Consider the following 18,236-nt stretch of genomic DNA (forward strand, 5'->3'; position numbering starts at 1 on the left):
TTGAGAAGACCTTCCCATTAGTCCAGAGGAGCTCGGCCCCTGCTTAGCTACTCCCAGCTTCTAGCTAGGAAGTAGGATCTCAGGCCCGGGGCTGGGATGCAGGACTGGGAATACAGGGAAAGGGGAAAGAGATGGGGCTATAACTTAGATCACCTTCCCCCAAAATAAAGGGGTGCCTGCATCTTGCTGGGAGTGGAAACTAAAGGAAAAGTGGTGGTCACTCAGCATCAGACTGTGAACTGAGGAATCCTGGGGAAAGAAAGGGCCAGAGCCTGAGTCTGGATGAGACGCTGGGAGAAGGCAGGAAGGGTAGGGGCTCAAAGGCTGGAACTCTAGAGGGTTTTGGCTCGAGGAGGCTTTTGGAGGGGGATGCTGGAGGTCCCAAGGCAATAAAATTAAGGAGGGAGGTGGGGTCTAACCTCTAGCAAATTCCCGGGGATATGAGGGGCCTTGGGGGTGAAGAGCCAGGGTCCAGAAGGAGGGATGCTGAGCGGCTGAGTCGAGGGATGGGAGGAGGGAGGACGGAGTTGGGACGGGAGGGAGCAGAGACTCTGGGAACCGACCCCAGGCAGGGATCAGGCGGGCGTCGAGAACGCAGGGGGATGAGGTCCCTGGGCTGTGACCCTTCGGAGGACCTGATTGGGTGTGGGGGAGGGTGGGCAGTGGGAGCGGGGAGCCAGAGTCCCAGAATTGGGCTCTAGGCTGGGACCCGCCAGGGCGGGGCGGGCGAGGGGCGGGGCCGGGCTGGGGGCTGGGGGCTGGGCCGGGGTCCCGGGGGCCGGGGCGGGGCCGGGCTGGCGCTGCGCAGCCGCGGGGCGGCCGCCGCGCATGCGGGGCTCACAGGGCTGCAGCCGGTGCCGCTGCCACTCCCGGGAGCATGAAGGACCGAACACAGGAGCTCCGCACGGTGAGTCCGGCCCCTGCGCGGCGCCCCTCGCCACCCGTGCCCAGCGGCCGGGCAGCTCCCCGACCACCTCTGGCGACCTCTGGGGCGGTAGTCCCTGCGTCCCTGGCCAGGGTAGGAGGGAGCAGTGCCGAGCCGGGGACCCCCATCCGGGTCCCGCCCCTTGGACCCTCTGGGGTCACGGGCTCGCGTGAGCTCGGCTCCGATGGTTCGCGGACTGACGACTGGAGCCCGGGGTCCTGGATAAACTTTTCGGCGCCCCCTTCTTTTCGGGGGTCGAAGGGGTATTCTGGAATACCGGTGGCGGGACCGAAGCCTGGCCTCTCGCTCGCCCCGCGGAGCAGGTCCCGACTCTCTCTCCCCACGGTGCCTCATCACTGACCCTTCTGCCCTCCCTCTGGTTTAGACCGACGGCGGGACCGGTGGGAAGGGGCCGCGGGCGGTCCGCTGTCCAGAGCCCCGCTGCAGGGCGCGCTGCGGAAATGGGGCGGTCGGGTGTGGCCGGGCTCCTCCGTTGGGCGCTGTCTCGCGGGGCGACCGCCGCCCCCATCACCTTCCATCACCTGTAGCTCCCGTCACCTGTGGCTCACCACCCGGTGGCGATCGGCATCTGCTGCCCGCCCTGGTCCGGGAGAGGTCAGACCCGCTCCCGGTCCACATTCCTGGCTTCCGGGCAGCCCGGGCCGGCGTTTCCAGACCCTTCCGGGGTTCCCTGGTCGGATTCCTACCTGAACCTATTTTTCCACCTGTGTTTCGGGGGCCCCTGGGGTGTGGCTTCTGGGGCGGGGTTCCGGTGGGGGAAGTAGAAGGATGCGCAAAGGTTCTCAGTCGGAGCCCGCCCTCTCCCAGCCCTGACAGAGACCCCTGCCGCCTGCTCCTCCTCGTCAAGGCCCCCCTCCCCTGGCCTCTGCTATTAACCAGGGTGTTCGCACCTCTCCCTTTAAAGATGGCAATCTTGGGGTGGGGGGGCTGGGGGGGGACAGAGAAGGAAGGGAAGCCTGCCTGTGGGGAGAGGGGCATCAGGGCTCTAGACCCAGTTGAGGCTCCTCTGATGCCCCGGCTGACCCCCGTACTGGCAGGCCCCCACCTGCTGATCTCTGTGGCGGGGGCGGGGCTAGCTCAGTGTCTCCCCAGAACACTTCCTGTGCTATCCACCTTAGAGCCAGAGACCTGGGTCCCCTTATATGGAAAGTTCCAAGGGTCCTTTGGACTTTTGATCCCGTGGCTTGTCCTCTCTGCCCATAGGTTCCCTGCATTTGTGCCTGGGTCTCCCACCCGTTGTACCAGTCTTGTCTCCTGGGCAGCATGGGGCTGGAACCTGTGCTCTCCTGCCTCCGTGTCCCCCTTGCTCTGGCTGCCAGCCCCCACTCTCCCGTCAGACCTGTGTTATTCCTGGCTGAGTGCCCAGACCCAGGAGTAAACCCCACGAGGTTTCAAAGGAAGAAGACGGTCCCTCATGTCGTGTATGGTGTCTGAACACTTCCCCCGCCAGCCCTTGTGGTTGCCCTCAAGTTTCCTGTGCTTGGTTGAGTCAGAAGGAGTGTGGTTATCTCGGTAATGAATGGCTGTGTGGTGCATTTGCTGGTGTTTGGGTGCCTGGTGGGTCAGGGGAGGGTGTATGTGGGAACCAGGTGATCAGGGAGAGCACAATCCTTTCCATCTGACATCCTCTCACTCATCAGCTTCCTTCCCTCTGCTGAAGGGAAAACTGAGGCACAAAAGAGATGTGGCTGGCCTGGAAGATGAAGTGGGATGGTAGAAAGCGGCTTCACCTAGTCCTAAAAATGGTCACACTCAGACCTGGCTGAGACCTAAGGCCTAAGAGATCTTGGGCTGTAGGAAGCTTGAAGCCAGCTCTTTGCTCTGGTGTGTCTGTGATTCCCCCCTTCCCCCCAGCCAGCACACATACACGCACACACACTAGCCAGAGTGGTCTTTAGGTGGTGAGGCCTGGCTTCTCTGAAAGAGTCTTCCTCTCCCGACAGGCCCCCGGTCCAGGCATTCAGCACCCATGAAGGCTGCTGTACTCATGGCTGGGTGGCTCTGCCCCTTGGGGGTTTCTAGCAGCCTTGAGGGTCCGCTGGCAGGAGCCCACACTGGGTGGGGTGGAACCATTAGTATGGGGCGCTGCCATTCCCACAGGTCTCCCTCTGGGCTGCATAGATTCCTATCTATGAAGCGGAGGTAGGAAAACCTAGAACCCAATTTCTCAGGGCAAGAGGGGTGGTCACAGGTCTCCTGACTCTGACTCCATATTTGGGGGAGACCTTGAACCCCAGGAGCCAGAACCCCCAGGAGCTGAGACTCCAGTGCTAGCTGGGCTGGACAGAGGGTGGCACTTGGGACAGCCACTTGCACCACAGCCAGCCTCCCTCCCTCCTCCTCCCCCCTCCTCCTCCTTCCCCACCACATTTGGAAGGAAGGCGAAGGGAGCTTATTTATAAAAGTCACACTTGGGGAAGGAGCTAGCACGTTTCCTCAGCGCTGCAAGCCAGGCCCAGCCCTCCAGCCTTCTCCAGCCCTCATCTCTTGTGGAGCTGATCCTCTCATGCAGAGGGAGGACGAAGGGGTCCTCGCGGGCCGGTGTGGGGACCTGAATGCTCTCCACAGCCCTCAGAGATCAGAAGGGCAGCCTGGAGGCCTAGGACGGGTGAAGACCTGGGTCACCAGAGTATACCGGGGAGAATTTGGGGACGAGGTGTCCCCAGGCAGCCCCGCCTGGCCTGCAGCTGCCTCCTTCCCCCAGTTCAGAGGCCTCCCTGGTTTTCTTTCCGAGAACTCCTTGGAGCCGACCCACCCCTCCCTGGGCCCAGAATGGTGTTTATCTACATTCTGGGCCATGTGAGACACAGGGGGGCCTGCGACAGTAAAGAGGAGGGAGAATGGGGTAGCCAGACCCAGGAAGAAACTTCCTGGAAGGAGAGGACTTGGGATGGCCCAGAAGGAGGAGTTGGATTTGAATGGGAGGAGGGAGTGTGGTCCATAAGAAGGGACCAGTGTGAGTAAAGGCGGAGGGGCTAGGATGCCCAACCCAGAGAATGGTGGGTGGGCCTGACATCTGGTCTAGAGCAGGGCCCAGCTCACCGGGGCAGCACTCTGCTGACCGGTTCCCTTTTTCTCTCTCACTGCTGGGAAGAGACTGGGGGTTCCCGGGGCAACAGCAGGCAGGTTGGTGCCTTAACCTCTCCATGCTCATTTGTCTGTACAGTGGAGCCAGCCGGCTTTGCCCTGCAGAGCAGAAGAAATGGGAGTGTAAGAATAGACCCAGGCTAGGGGCCCTCTCCTTCCTTCGTTCCCTCTGATCACCTCCTTGGAGTTTCCCCACAAAAAAAAAACCCCAGTGGATTTGGGTACGTGTTCATCTGAGGTACAGATGGCCTCCAGGAACTATCTAGTCCAACCTGCTATTTTACAAATGGAAAACTGAGGTCAGAAAGGGCCAGGAGTTTATCCAAGGTCACACAGCACCTGGAGGGAGGCAGAGCTCAGCCCCTCCCCACAGCCCGAAGCTGCCTCCCCGAGCTGCTCTGGGGCCCTGCTAAGGGGTAGATCCAGCTGAGGGCAGGGATCTGGGGGAGGGGGAGGTTTGCAGGATGGGGAAAGGAGGAAGGGGTCAGAAAGGAGAGCCCTTTCTTTCTGGAGACCCAGCTCGGCCTCTCGCACACCCCTGACTCAGCTCTGGGCCTCTCTGCTTTAGTAATACCGGCTTTGATTAGTCATTAAAAAGAACAAGGGGAAAAAAAAATAGCCCTCGAGACAGACAACAGCAACTCCTGCTCCAGCAGGAATGAATCAAGCCTGCCTGCCAGCCTGCCACCATCCCCCAGGACGCCCCGGAGGCTGCCTGGCCTCCGCACCCCTTGGAGGATTCACACTCTTACTTCCAGGAGGGTATCCTGGAATCCTGGAGCCTCTGCTTGGAGAGACCACCAGGGCTGCACGCGTGGTGGTTCTAGTGGGATATTCTCTCCCCTGTTGCAGCAGGTCCCTGTGGTGGGGCAGTGCTTTCTCACTCCCGCACCGATTTTCTTTTCTGATTGCTCAGGCCGGAGGTGATGATGCTAGAGCCGAGATGGCCAGCCGGCCAGAGAGGAGTGAGACCAGACCAGTGGTTCTCAATCCTGGGGGGGCTTAAAAAAAAACTTAACCTCACCAGCCCCGTCCCCGTAGATTCTCATTTGGTCTGGAAGCTGTTTTGTTTTGTTTTTTTAATCCCCCACCGAGGGACTCAGGTCCTGAGCCAGGGTTGAGAACCCGTGAACACTAGAACCAAAAAACAAACACCATGACAAATGGGATGTAGGTTGGATGTGAGAGGAGGAGGAAGAGTGCGGATGCTCCCCCCAGTTTCTGATTTGGGGGACTCTTGAGAACGGGGGTTCTGAGCAGGGGGGTTCAGAGAAGGGGGCTCAGGAGAAAGAGGTGGAACTTAGTTTTGGCCAGGTGGCAGACAGGGTGCCCATATGATGTCTGGGTGGGTTTGTCCAGAAGATGTTTGTACCTTTGAGTTTATAACTGCCTCACGACTCCAGCTGCCGCCTCCACGCTGCAGCCTCTCAAGTCCCCAGCTCTAGTCCAGCCCTCTTTCCGGAGCTGTGACTGCCACTTAGAGAGGGTTGGCGGATCCCCAAGGGAGCTGGGGCCCTAATCATTCAGGGCTTTGGCCTAGATGTGGATGAAGTTGCAGGGGGCAACAAAGGCATAAACCGTCAGATTCTCACAAACTGAAGCAAGGATCAGAACAAATGAAGATCCTTCCCTTGAGCCCAAAATCCAACCAAGTAAACAGGGTGGGGAAGGGCTTGGGGGCTTTCCTTGGCAGGAGGAACTACAACATCACTTCTGTGATCCCTGGCTACATTAACAGAGGTAGACTATGTAGAAAGAGGGAGGTGATGGGTCAGCGCTTTGGCACTGCTCAGGCCGCAATCAGCAGCAGGTTCAGTTTATATCTTCTACTGCTGGAGAAGACAGAGGCTGAGTGGAACAAGTCTGGGGCAGGGGCTGCAACTTAAGCCCTCTGGGAAGGATCTGAAGGGGAGGGAATGGTCAACTTGAGAAGAAAAACCCAGGAAGGATGTGGATGCTACCTTCAGATCTCTGGCACGGCCAGCCCAGGGAGAGGGCACCAACAGGTTCTTTACAGCCTGGGGCCAAACCGCAGGAAAGGGAAGGACTTTCTAACAATTGGGGCTGCTCCAGATAGGCAGAAGTGCCTGGGAGAGCTGGTGTGCTCTCCATCCCTGGAGGTGTGAAAGCTGCGGCTAGATGCTGCGGCCAAGGTGACTTTTCAGGTCCCTTAGGGCTCGAGAGTGTGTGCCTGTGGCTCCAGTAGGGATGCGAATAGGGTGTCGGGAACCAGAGGAGCAAGATACCCACCCCAGGGAGCTGGGGAAGGCTTCCGAAGGGGGTGGCATCTAAGGACGAGGGGAATGTCAGCTTCATGGAATTGGCACTGCCGGCAGAGGGAGCCACATGGGGACAGCAGGGAGGATAATGGGTAGATTATAGGGGCAGGGAGATGGTTATAGGTTATAGGCGGAGTGTGGTGAGATCAGATTTCAGACTGGGGCAGTGAGATGAAGAGGGGGGTGAGAGTGAAAAGGTCCTGAGGAGGAAGAAGTAGTAGCACTTGGTAAGGAAGGGTGCCCTTGGAGCATCCCCTCCATGTTTTGCTCAGAGCCACAGCTGTTTGACCCAGGCTGTGAGGTCAGGCCCTAAACCCTCCAATTGATAGAGAGCATGGAGGAGGGTGTGGCATCTCTCCCGCCACCCTTCTGTTGGAGAAGCTACTCAAGTCCAGCCTCTGTGCAGGGAGGCTGTGCAGGTAGCAGGTCAGAACTGGCTGGATGCCTGGAAAAGATAAGTCCATTTCACAGATGGGCAAGCTGAGGCCCAAAGGGAGGCATCAGCCCCGGGGTCCCTGGCAGTGACTCTCATCGGCAGTGACTCTCATCTCCAGTGACTCCGGCGCCCTTGTCTTTGGCTCTAGCTGGTCATCACTCCGGAAGGGAAGGGAGCTGGAAAATTCTCCTTCTGCCTCTTCCCATCCACCCCATCCTTCTCTGGGCACCAGAAGGACAGAGAAGCCAGGCAGCTGAATGGCAGGAACTCCTGGGGCCACTTCCCAACCTGGCAGGCTGCCGGGGAGGGGGCCCTGGGGTTCTCCAGGCTGCACCCTGCCTCCGCGTCCCTAGGGAGTGCTCCTCCTGCTTGGCTTGGTTCCTGGGCCTTAAAGTATGGAAATGGCTCCTAGATTCTCTGTGGCTAAGGGTGGGCTTGGTGGGGGATGGAGGCCACCTGGTGGCAGCCACAGGCACTTGTGGGAGCGAGGATTTATTTTAGCTGCTGGGGGAGGAGGTGTGATCTCTTGAGGAGGGGGGCCGCCTCCATAACGCTCCCAACCAACCCCCTCTCTTGGTTGGTCCCACTTTGGTGGGGTAGTGGGACCCCAAGAGCCCCAGGGCCACAGCCCTTTACAGAACATGCTGGGCTTCCCCATCCATTCTCAGCCCGCCTCCCCCAGCATGGCATCACTGTCCCCATTTCATAGAGGAGCAAACAGACCCAGAGGGGAAGTCCCTCAGCCAGTCAGTGTCTGTGCTGGGCCCAGAACTCGGCCCCTTCCCCAGCCAGCGGGGGCCCAGCCTCCCTGGCCCCTCAGCCTCCCCGTCCCCTCAGCCTCTGCCTGCCTCCATCCTCGCAAGAGAGCATCAGGGTGAGGGCTAGTGCCTCCTCCCTGTGGGGCGCTGAGAAATGAGGAGGCATGACCCAGCCCGAGAACCCAGGTGACCGTCCTGCCCTGAGCATCTGGGCCTTGGCTGTGGAGAGGGACCTTGGCCTTGCCAGCAGAGTGGGCCGACCATGGCTGATTCCAGGTGTGGGGCGGACAGTAATGAGAGTGGCCGGCATGCTGGGAAGTCAGAGGTGTAATCACCCCCACCTCCTGATGGGCTGGCTTTTGTACGGCTGCCCCTGGGGCCGCGGGGTGAGGCCTGCACCTGCAGCTGAGGCAGGCCCCGGGCCAAGTGGCAACATGACTGGCCTCTTGTGCCTGCCGGACCCAACTCTGGGCCTGGAAGGAAAGAGGATCAATGTCAAGACTAACAAGGAGGGAGAGTTCCCCGAGGTCTGAGGGAGCAAGCCTGGCGGATCCAAGGCCCCTCACAGGCAGGAGCTCTCAAGCCGGCCTGGGTGCTGTGGGGATGGCCCATATCTGAGCCATTCCACCTTTTGGCAGGGAGGTGTTCGTGGTGCCCAGGCCTCCCCCTGCATGGCCCTCCCCTGAGAGGGAGATTGGAACTCAGGACCAGCTTGGGAACTCCAGGAAACCTGTCTCAGGCGTGGTGTGATCTGGGGCCAGTGGCCGGGGGACTAAGCCCTGAGGTTTGTTTGCCTAGCCTGTGGCAGGGCCTCCCCAGCAGCACCCTAGGGTGAGGGGTGTGCTTGGAGGACCCCAGTCCTGTGGGGGAGGGGAGGCAGCTGAGCAGGGGAAGAAGTGCCTGGCACGGAGGTGGATACTTGGCCCTGTCACCAACTTGACAGGCAAGGCCTCTCTCCATGATCATGCTGGGTCCCCAGGGATCCTCCAGGTCTCACTGCGGCTGGGAGCTGAGGGCACAGCCAGGCCTTGTCCCTGCCAAGGGCCCTGGAGCTGCAGCCTGCGGGCCTGCTGTATGTAGGTGCTGGGCAGTTTGGGTGTCCCAGGTTCAGTGGGGCCCAGTGGTCCTAGCACAGGTCCGCTCATGTGTGCACACCTCTGTGCAGGCCAAGGACAGCGATGATGATGACGATGTCACTGTCACCGTGGACCGAGACCGCTTCATGGATGAGTTCTTCGAACAGGTGGGAGCAGCACACCTGCGTCTCCCCAAACACTGGCAGACCCAGGGTGGCCACGTCTCAACTCTGAGGCAGGCCAGGGCTCTTACACGCCTGCGCCTGGCTCAGCGGCCCCCAGGCGCCAGCTAATGAGCCCACTGAGGCTCAGAGGGGAGCAAAGTTTGGGCTGGCCCATTCCTCCCTACTCCTACCCCAGTCTAGAAGGATCCTTGGAGCAGCCCCACCTCCCCTCACCTACCCCCTGAAGCCTGGCCCAGTCTGGCCCTGAGCCCTGACCTCCAGCCCTACTCTGGGCAAGCCCTGGGCCCAAGAAGCCCCCTCCCTGGATTTTGCCCCCAGACCACCTGGCCTTGGTCCACAGGTGGAGGAGATCCGCGGCTTCATTGACAAGATCTCAGAGAACGTGGAGGAGGTGAAGCGGAAGCACAGCGCCATCCTGGCCTCCCCCAACCCTGATGAGAGTGAGTGCGTAGGTGTGAGGAGCCCCACAGGCCTCCAGGAGGGCGCTGCTGCGGGGAGGGACGCCCTTCATTGCTGGCCGGCTGAGGGCTGCCTGCGCCTGGCCAGGCTGGGGAGGGCTCCATGGGAAGCCTCAGGAAACAGCTGTCCCAGGCCCGGGGTGGGGGTGGGGTCAGTGCCCAGTACCACCTACCGGATGCCTGGTGAGAAGGGCGGGGTCAGGCGCCGGACCCGCCCTCCCCAGGTGAGCTGGCTGTTTTCTAAGGCGGCATGGCTGGCCAGCTGGCTGTAGCCCGGGGATTCTGGGAGGGAGCAAGGAGGGAGGCAGCGGCCTCTGATCAACAGAAGGCCTCTCAGCCCAGCCTCTCCCTTTCCCTCGCCTCCCCAGGGGAGCAGATGGCAGCTCTGAGGCATCAGCGCTGTGGGAGGGCAAGCCGGCCAAGCAGGCAGAGTTTCCGGGAAAAGCTGGCAGCCCTGGCACTTGGCCATTGGTACCCCGGAGCCGGGCATTCTCAGGGCTCCAGGAAGTGACCTCTCTCCCTCTGCACAGGGAGGCTGTGTGGGTCTGCATTTCACTGTCTCCAGACGGGTCCCACTGACCTGGCTGTCACGATTCCCGTGGAGGTGTTGATTACTACCACACTAACATGGGCCAGGCTGACGGCATGCAGGCCCGTGATCCCCTCTCATGGAGGGGGCTCACCCTCAGCCCTGGGGAGGCAGTGACGGGCTGGGGCCCAGGTCAGCCACCTGGACTCATCAGATTGGGTGTGTGCACTGCCTGCCTGTTCTTGCGGTTTGCTCACCTCCTCTCCCTTCTCCAGCTCCTTTGGAAGGCGCCAGCCTATGGGGCCCCAGGACAAAGCACGGGGGAGGGTCCGGCTGCCGCCCAGGTGTTCATGGGAAAGGACCTACGGCCCATAGCCCACCACCCAGGCACCCAAAGCTTGATTTTGTTCTCAACTCCAGCACTGCCTCCCTATCCATGGCCTCTCAGCCCCAGGCCCACAGGCATCCTCAAGCACCCAGAATAAATCTCTCCACGGCCCCAAAGTGTGCTTGAACTTGAGGCCAGTGCTAGGCCCTTTGAAGGCAGAGTGAGTCAGCTGGGAGCCGGGAGACTAGCCCAGGAAGAAGTGGGAAGGAAAGAGGGACACCCCAGAGCAGGGCATACATCCAGTGCAGCTGCTGTGTCGTCGTGCTTTGCCCCTTTCCCTAGAGGTTTGTCTGGGACGGCAGTATGTGATGTGGTTTGTCTGTGGGCCCGTGGGTATCCGGGTCAGCGCGTGTCCCTGGTGGGTCACTCCTGGTGAGGCGCAGGAGGGGGCTGACTGTGGGGCGAGACTATAAAGAGCTGGGAGTTGGCCTCTCACCTGCTGGAAGGTGGGGCAGGCAGGGGACAGAACTGCCCAACTCCCCCAGCCTTGGCTGCCTTGTGCCACCTTCATCAGACAGCACTAGTGACCAGTTTAGAATTGCCACCCATGAGCTGGGCAGTCAGGACCCGGCTGACGGTCACTGACATGGGCTAACAGGCACTCCCCAAGAGGAGGGGGCTCCCCATTAAGGGTTCTAGGGCAGAGGCAGAGCAGAGCTGAGGGGGCATCACAAAGAAAGTTGGCAGTGAGTGGGGGGCTTTCCTGGGCCAAGGCTTGCTCTGCCTCCTCTGGGGGCTGCCATCCAGGCTGGGCTATTCTGGGTCTGAGCAAAATAGGCTGTGACGTCAGAGCAGCTGGTAACCGAGTTTGCCTTTGTTCCTACAAACAAGGCCTCTTCCCCTGCTCCTGGAAGCCCCCCACTCCACCTCATTCACATTCCACTTGGGAAGTGGCCCTCCCACTTGACCAGCCACTGTAAATGCCCCTCCCGAGTCCCCTATGGGAGAAGCCCCAACCCCAGAAGCAAGCACAGGATGGGTGAGAAAGGCTCCAGCCAGGAGCTCAGTCCTGGTTTCTCCAGGGGGTGGAGCCATGGGGGGCTGCCCTGAGGCTGGGCTCCACCCAGCACCCCAGAGGGAAGCAGCCATCTTGCCCCACTTTGCCAGACAACCCCTCGCAGGGAGCAGGGCTAGCTGGGCACCTCCATGGCCTCTGCCAGCTTTACAGAGATGGTCCCAGTTGGAACAAGGGCCAGAAACTATGCCACAGCCCTCCCCCAGCTTCACCCCCTCATAGCCCCACTCCATGCTACCTCTAGAGCTGACTGTACCGCAGGGGCCCACCTCTTTGAAGCTCTTCTCACAGCTCCCACCCGGCCGGGTGCCTCCAGCCCCCATCCACCTGCCGGGCGCTCAGCAGTTGGCCTTCACTGAGCTCAGCACCTGGGGAGGGGGACTTTGTGAAGAGAACAGGGTCTGCCCCGCCCAGGGTGCTTGATGGGGGCTGGCTTCTGCCTCCTTGGCCCCTGGCCCGCATCAGCCCATCAGCTGGTTGTTCACCCCCAGAGCCACCAGGTAGCGCTAGGTGAGCCCGCACGTCCACCTTCGACTCAGGCAAGTTATCAAGTAAACGTTCCCCAGTGCCACCTTCAGCATCACCAGCTGCTCCACAATTACTTCTGCCTTAAATTTAGCCCCATCTGTTATCGGCAGGGGGTTGGGGGGAGCCAGCGGAGGCAGAAGGGAGGCTCCTTGGAAGGCACACGAGAAGGGGTGAGGCTGCAGCTGGTGTGGCCCCGGCCCGGGATTGGAGGGGCAGGTGGACTCTTAGCCAGGGGACAAGGGGAGACCCAGGGTCTGCCCAGAGCCCCCTCGGGCCTGAGCGTGAAGATCAGGCATGGGGGAGCCCAGGGTGTCTACCCGCCACCCCTTCTACCTCCCCAGAAACCAAGGAAGAGCTGGAGGAACTCATGTCTGACATAAAGAAGACAGCAAACAAAGTTCGCTCCAAATTGAAGAGTGAGTCTGGGCTCCAGGCCTTGTCTGGGATATGGGGGGCACTCCAGGCCTGCTTCCCCAACACAGCCCATGGAATTTCACTGACTCTGAGGGCTACTTTGGGTCTTTCTCTCCTTCGTGAGGGTGCCATCACGCGCCATTTACTTAGCAGCTACCTGGCAAGGCCTGTTTGTGCCAGGCTCTGGGCTGGGCCTTGGGACACATGCCTGAGGCTCCGTCCAGGGAGTGTTCCACTCTGGACACTGTCAGCTAAAGAGAGTTAAAGGAGTGGCCAGCAGTGCCTGGTCCCACACAGGAGCCCCCACGCGCTCACGTGAGCACAGGCATGCAGGCTCTGGAACGCACAGGCCTAGGGGTCCCGTGCCCTGTGGTTATGGCCACCTAGCCCTGCCCACCCCCCGACCCCCTCCACGGCACGCTCCACTCCTCGCTCCATGCACAGCCTTCCTGAGCAGGAGAGAGACAGGGTGGGCCTGAGCCACCAGGCCTAGCACATAGTAGGTGCACACACACACAGATACACAGCTTGGTGTGTGCCTGAGGCCTCACAGGTGTGTCTGTGTGTGTGTGTATGCACGCACCCACACACACATCATGCCTGGAAGAGCCCTTGTCGGCCCCTCCTCCATCAGTGCCTGGAGCTCCCTCTTGCTCTGCTTCCTGTGTGACCCCACTCAACAGACAACACACGTCCCCCGAGGGGAGGTCCTGAGCCAGATCCTGGGTGTGTGGGTGGCGAGGCAGCGGTGAATGGGGCAGGTTATCAGCAGCTGGCTGTTCCCCAGGCATCGAGCAGAGCATCGAGCAGGAGGAAGGCCTGAGCCGCTCGTCTGCTGACCTGAGGATCCGAAAGACACAGGTGTGGGTGGGACCTCTGGGGCGGGCAGCCAGGCACCTGAGGCTCTGGGGCCCGGTGGGGTGGGCCTAACACCTGCACTCCCATCTCGGGCCCCCAGCACTCCACACTGTCCCGGAAGTTTGTGGAGGTGATGTCAGAGTACAACACCACGCAGACTGACTACCGTGAGCGCTGCAAGGGCCGCATCCAGAGGCAGCTGGAGATCAGTAAGCTGAGGGGGTGGGGCCAAGGGGCGGGGCCGGGCTGCTGCTGACCACCCTGGGGAAGGCCGGGCTCAGCGTGACCCCTGCTCACAGCCGGCCGGACCACGACCAGCGAGGAGCTGGAGGACATGCTGGAGAGTGGGAACCCCGCCATCTTTGCCTCCGGGGTGAGTGTGGACCCCTCCCCCTGGGGACCCTGTGGTGTGCGTGCAGAGCGCCAGATCTGGGCAGTCTTTGGACACAGCCACCTGTGCGGCAGGTTTTAGAGAAGAGAAGGCCGAGTCCCAGAGAGTCTTAGGGACCAGGCAGAGGTCACACAAATGTTAGGGGCAAAGGGGGAATTAAGACCCGTCTCCCGGTTCCTCCCAGTCGGGTCCGCTTCCTAGCTACCCCTGCTTATTTGCCACCGGCTGGGGGCTCCTTCCACCAGCCTCAGGACCTTTTACCCAGGTCTCAGAGAAGTTAGGTAACAGCTAGTAAGCGCCGAGCAGAAAGTGGGGGGAGAGCTGCGGCTGAGGAAGAAGCCTCAGGCTCTGCTGTCAGAACGTGCTGCTCAGGCCACGGCCCATCCCGGTGGCCTGCTTCCACCCTCGGCTTCTTGCTGTCCCAGTCCCCACCCCCGCTCCCTTCAGCTGGTCCCTGGGTCCCAGCCTGCTGCTCCCACCCTCTAGATCATCATGGACTCCAGCATCTCCAAGCAGGCCCTGAGCGAGATCGAGACGCGCCACAGTGAGATCATCAAGCTGGAGAGCAGCATCCGGGAGCTGCACGACATGTTCACGGACATGGCCCTGCTCGTGGAGAGCCAGGTGAGCGCCCGGGGCCCCACCGTCCCCCGCCAGCCCCCAGCAGCACCCAGGGCCGCACGACATGTTCACGGACATGGCCCTGCTCGTGGAGAGCCAGGTGAGCGCCCGGGGCCCCACCGTCCCCCCCCCAGCCCCCAGCAGCACCCAGGGCGGCACTAACCCTACCCTCTCTGCCCGCCACGCTGCCCTGCCCGGGAGGGACCAAGTCTTCAGGTAACTAACCACGTGCTGTTGAAACTGCCCTTAGGGTCCTGCCCACCTGAAGGATCCTCTCTGCATGGCTCCGCTTGGCCTTCCAAGACCCCAGGCCCTGCATGGCCCTACCCACCTTCACCCAGCCTTGTCCTGTCTTGTTCACCAGCTGTGTGTCATGTGGGCACTGTGGATGGGCACTTTTCTAGGAGCCGGAGGTATAGCCGTGACCAGGACAGCTGAGGGCCTGCTCCCTGAGAGCTAATGTCTGTTGGGCAAAAGGGCAGCATAAGTAAACGATGAACGGCATATTCTCCAGTTGTGCCAGACGCTAGGAGGCGACGTGACAGAGCAGCGGTTCTCAAACTTTAAAGTGCTCCAGGGCCGCCAGGAGGGCTTGTTATACGTTCCCCTATTCTGGTCCCCGTTCCCAGACATTGGTAGGTGGGGTGGGGGTTCATAAATTTGCATGTCTCACAAGCTCAAGGGTGATGCCGACGCTACTAGTCCAAGGGCCCCACTTGGAGTGACACAGTCACCGCAGTGGCCACTTTGGACGGGGTGGTCAGAGAAGGCCTCTCTGAGGAGGCGGCATTTGAGCTCTGAAGACTTCCCAGGGGAAGAGTGAAGCAGTTGGCCCAGGCAGAGGGACCAGCAGCACCACAGTCCTGAGACCAGCAAGAGCCTGACTTATGTGAGGAGCAGAAAGGAGATCCGGGCGGCTAGAGCACGGGGAGAGCTGGAGATGACAGCGGTGGAGTCTTGTCAGGCGGTGCTGGGCTGCTGGAGTCTCTTCTAGACTGGAGGGTCTTAAGTGTGGGATCTCTTCTAGACTGGAGGGTCTTAAGTGTGGGAGTGGCATGGCCCGAGTTAGGAAGCAGGGAGGCCTTGAGGAGGCTGCTGCCTCCACTGGGGCGAGAGACCATGGTGCTGTGGACGCCAGTGGGAGCAGTGGGCTTGGAGAGAGCGGCCAGCCCTCAGCACGCTGCTGCTGGGAGTCCTGGGCATCGTCATGGTCGAGTGGCCTCTGGGGGCTTCCTGGGACCAGACTGCAGGGCCATCTTAAAGGTTGAAGACCAAAGCCTGTCAGGGCTGGACGGAACCATCGTGCCTGGGGAGGATGGAGTGGGGTGCTCACCGTCGTCACTCTGGCCAGACTCCAGTCCACCCACTCCCGCCCCTGCCTTCCTCTGCCCTGTGCTGTCCTCTGCCCAGCCCCGGGGTCAGGGCCCTTCTGAGCGTCCTCTGCATGGTCCCCGCCACCTTGGCTGAGGCTGCATGGCCAGTTCCCGCCCCAGGACGGCTGCATTTCAGGGAGCTGCGCAGGGTGCCAGGGTGCCTGGCAGAGGCAAAGGGCACGGGTGAGAAGCTCTGCCCCATCCCCCTCACACTCCCCTTTTCTCTAACCTCAGGCTGCTTTCCTGAAATCCTGCCCTGGGCCCCCTCGTAACCCTGAGGGGGGCCCTCTGGAGCTCGGGTGCCCCTGGCCCTGCAGGGAGAGATGATTGACAGGATTGAGTACAACGTGGAACATTCGGTGGACTACGTGGAGAGGGCTGTGTCTGACACCAAGAAGGCCGTCAAGTACCAGAGCAAGGCTCGCCGGGTCAGTAGCCCAACCCCGCCCGAGCCCACGTCCTCACGCACGCACAGAGCCCCCGGACCATCACAACCCCCTCCGTGCTCTGCCTGCACCCTCCCTCAGCTCTGACCAGAGCCTCTGGTGCCCAGTTAAAACCCCACCCAGACATGTTCCAGGCCCTCACTTTCTCCCTCATTCAATCCCCCACTCTCCAACCCTCATCCCTCACCAGAGCCCCTCCCCAGCCACCCCACAGCCTCAAAGCTCTGCCCAGAGGCTCAGCCTCCCTCCTGGCCCCACTTCCGCGCTGAGGCCTCTCCTCGCCTCCCTGTGCAGAAGAAGATCATGATCATCATCTGCTGTGTGGTCCTGGGCATCGTCATCGCCTCCACCTTCGGAGGCATCTTTGGGTAGAGACCACCCCACCGCCACCGCGCTCTGGATGGCCCACCCTGGGAGGCCGCCTGGCTGCTGCCACCTTCTGGCTCGGGCCCTCTCCTCCCCACCCCATACCGCTTTCTCTGCACAGGGCCCCCGTTCCCACCCTGCCCTGAGCCGTCGTGTGCATGATCCTTGTGACAGTGTGCGTCTGTACAGAGGAGGCAGAGGGGAGCCAGGCTGGGAAACAGCCAGCCTGGTGGGGATGGGCCGGCAAGGGACAGACTCAGGCCCTGGCCCAGGCCGCTCCCCTTATAGACAGGGCTGCCTGGGGTAGTCAGCTATGCTCCCCTCCCCCAGCCTTCAGTAATTCCACTCCAGCCTGGGGTCTGCCCTCTCCTGGGATCAAGGCTCTCTGGACCCCAACCTTGCCTCCTACTGACCAGCCCATCTGCCCCATCCTGTGTCCTCTCCAGCTGTCCCCATAAGCCAAGCCCCCTGAGGGCTGGGGACCAGCTGGCCACATGGTGCTGCTTTTCAGGTTCGGGGAAGGGTGGCCCTGAGAGACAGCCCAGCTCTAAGCCTCTAACAGCCAATTCACTGCCAGGGAGGCTCAGGGCGCCGTGGCCGGGTAAGGCTTCTGGCTTCTGGCCGTGTCAAGACCAGGCTTCCTCCCCTGCCTCGGGGCAGAGTCCAACAGGTCTTCAGCTGCCTCAGCCTCCCTTCCCACATTCCTACAGCCCCAGGAGCAACCCCTTTGGGCTACACCTGACCCCAGGTAATATTCTGGAAGAGGCTGACTGGTGCCTGGTCTCCAGCCACCCTCGGAGCTAGGGAGGCAGAGCGGGCCCCGGTCAGGCCTCTGCACTGGTAAAGCCCACGGCCCGGGCCAGCCACTCTCCCGGGCAGGCCCTAGTCGGGTCCTCAAGCCATTGTGTGTTGCATGTTTGGGACAGTGGTCCCTGCTCTCTTGTGCTCGGGAAGTCAGCATCCCTTCAGGCGCCCGCAATCTCGTCCTGCCCTTGCTGCCCCCCACTGACGTGCCACGTGGGTGTCAGGTGTCTCGGATGCAGTATTCAGCAGCCAGCCAGGGAGGGGCACCTCCCGCCTCCCCACTGTCTCGGGACTTCTCAAGTCTGAGATGTGCCCCCACCCAAAACCCCTGTCGCCCGTTGACAGGCAAGGAGCATGCATGCGAGCACATGCAGCAGGGGCTGGGGCCAGGTCTGAGCCCCGCCTTCCCTCGGCTTTGCTCCTGCCCAGTGACTGTGACCGCTGTCCGTGCTGCCTTCTTGAACAGCGACTCCCCTCCCCCTCCTCCACCCCTTCACCAAAGGTCTTGGTACAACCAGCTGCCCATTTTGTGAAATTTTTATGTAGAATAAACATTTGTACCTGTACCATGCCTCTGCTCTGGACTTCTTAGTGTCACGGCCTTAGGACTGGGGCTGATCCTACGTGGCACCACGGGGCTCAGAGACCAAGGATCCCAGCCGCCTCCCTTGGCCTTCACCTTCCAGACCCTCTGGCCCCTCCACCCCCGCCCGAACACCTCTCCACTCCTGCTTAACCCCTGACGCCTATTCTGTACTGTGGGCCCAGGTCGACCCCCTCTTCCCACTTTTCCCGGAGTCACAAGCCACCACTGGATCCCCTCTCATCACCCTGCTAGACAGTCCCCCCACCCGGGGCCGAACCTGTCCTTCTGACCACTAGTGACTGGAGAGAAGACAGGCCCCAGAGGCAACCAAGCGCTGGACTGGTCAGCTGATGCGGCAGCTCGGGGTTAAAGTCAGCCCAGGCCGCTGGGCTGGATAATGCCTTCAGACCAAAGGGAAACCAGAGACTGGGCAGAGGCCTCAGGCCAATGGGTACCACGGATACCTTTCATTTCATCCTGCCCATGCTTCCCAACTTTGCCTGGTGTTGTTATACATAATATAGTCTCATCTAAGTCACATATAAGCAGCCCTAAATTAATCTACCTTGTTCCTTGCAGGTTAAAAGAATGCTTTCATACATTAAGTTCTTTAGACCCTAACTGATAACCTGGGAATCAAGCCCCCACCAATAGAGGAACTTCGGAAATCTGTTTAGGATCACAGAGCTGGA

General features: G+C 61.1%; 1 protein-coding gene across 3 annotated transcripts; it reads left to right on the forward strand.

Moving 5' to 3' along the window:
- The first annotated feature begins 868 nt into the window (after positions 1-868).
- STX1A (syntaxin 1A) lies at positions 869-17,523 on the forward strand. Of its 3 annotated transcripts, none has more exons than XR_004345776.1 (10): positions 869-907; positions 8,672-8,749; positions 9,108-9,207; positions 12,027-12,101; positions 12,887-12,960; positions 13,058-13,166; positions 13,257-13,330; positions 13,835-13,972; positions 15,577-15,770; positions 16,083-17,523. XR_004345776.1 is itself a non-coding variant. In XM_032605149.1 (10 exons), the coding sequence occupies exons 1-10, from the start codon at positions 878-880 to the stop codon at positions 16,158-16,160; spliced, it is 867 nt and encodes a 288-aa protein (XP_032461040.1). In that variant the 5' UTR covers positions 869-877; the 3' UTR covers positions 16,161-17,449. The 3 variants fall into 3 exon arrangements, 2 of the variants coding, with proteins under 2 accessions (XP_032461040.1, XP_032461039.1); XM_032605149.1 differs by having other exon boundaries at positions 15,660-15,770; positions 16,083-17,449; XM_032605148.1 differs by lacking the exon at positions 16,083-17,523 and having other exon boundaries at positions 875-907; positions 15,577-15,956.
- The last annotated feature ends 713 nt before the right edge of the window (positions 17,524-18,236 follow it).

This window comes from Phocoena sinus, chromosome 15 (assembly GCF_008692025.1).
Source record: "Phocoena sinus isolate mPhoSin1 chromosome 15, mPhoSin1.pri, whole genome shotgun sequence".
Taxonomy (NCBI): domain Eukaryota; kingdom Metazoa; phylum Chordata; class Mammalia; order Artiodactyla; family Phocoenidae; genus Phocoena; species Phocoena sinus.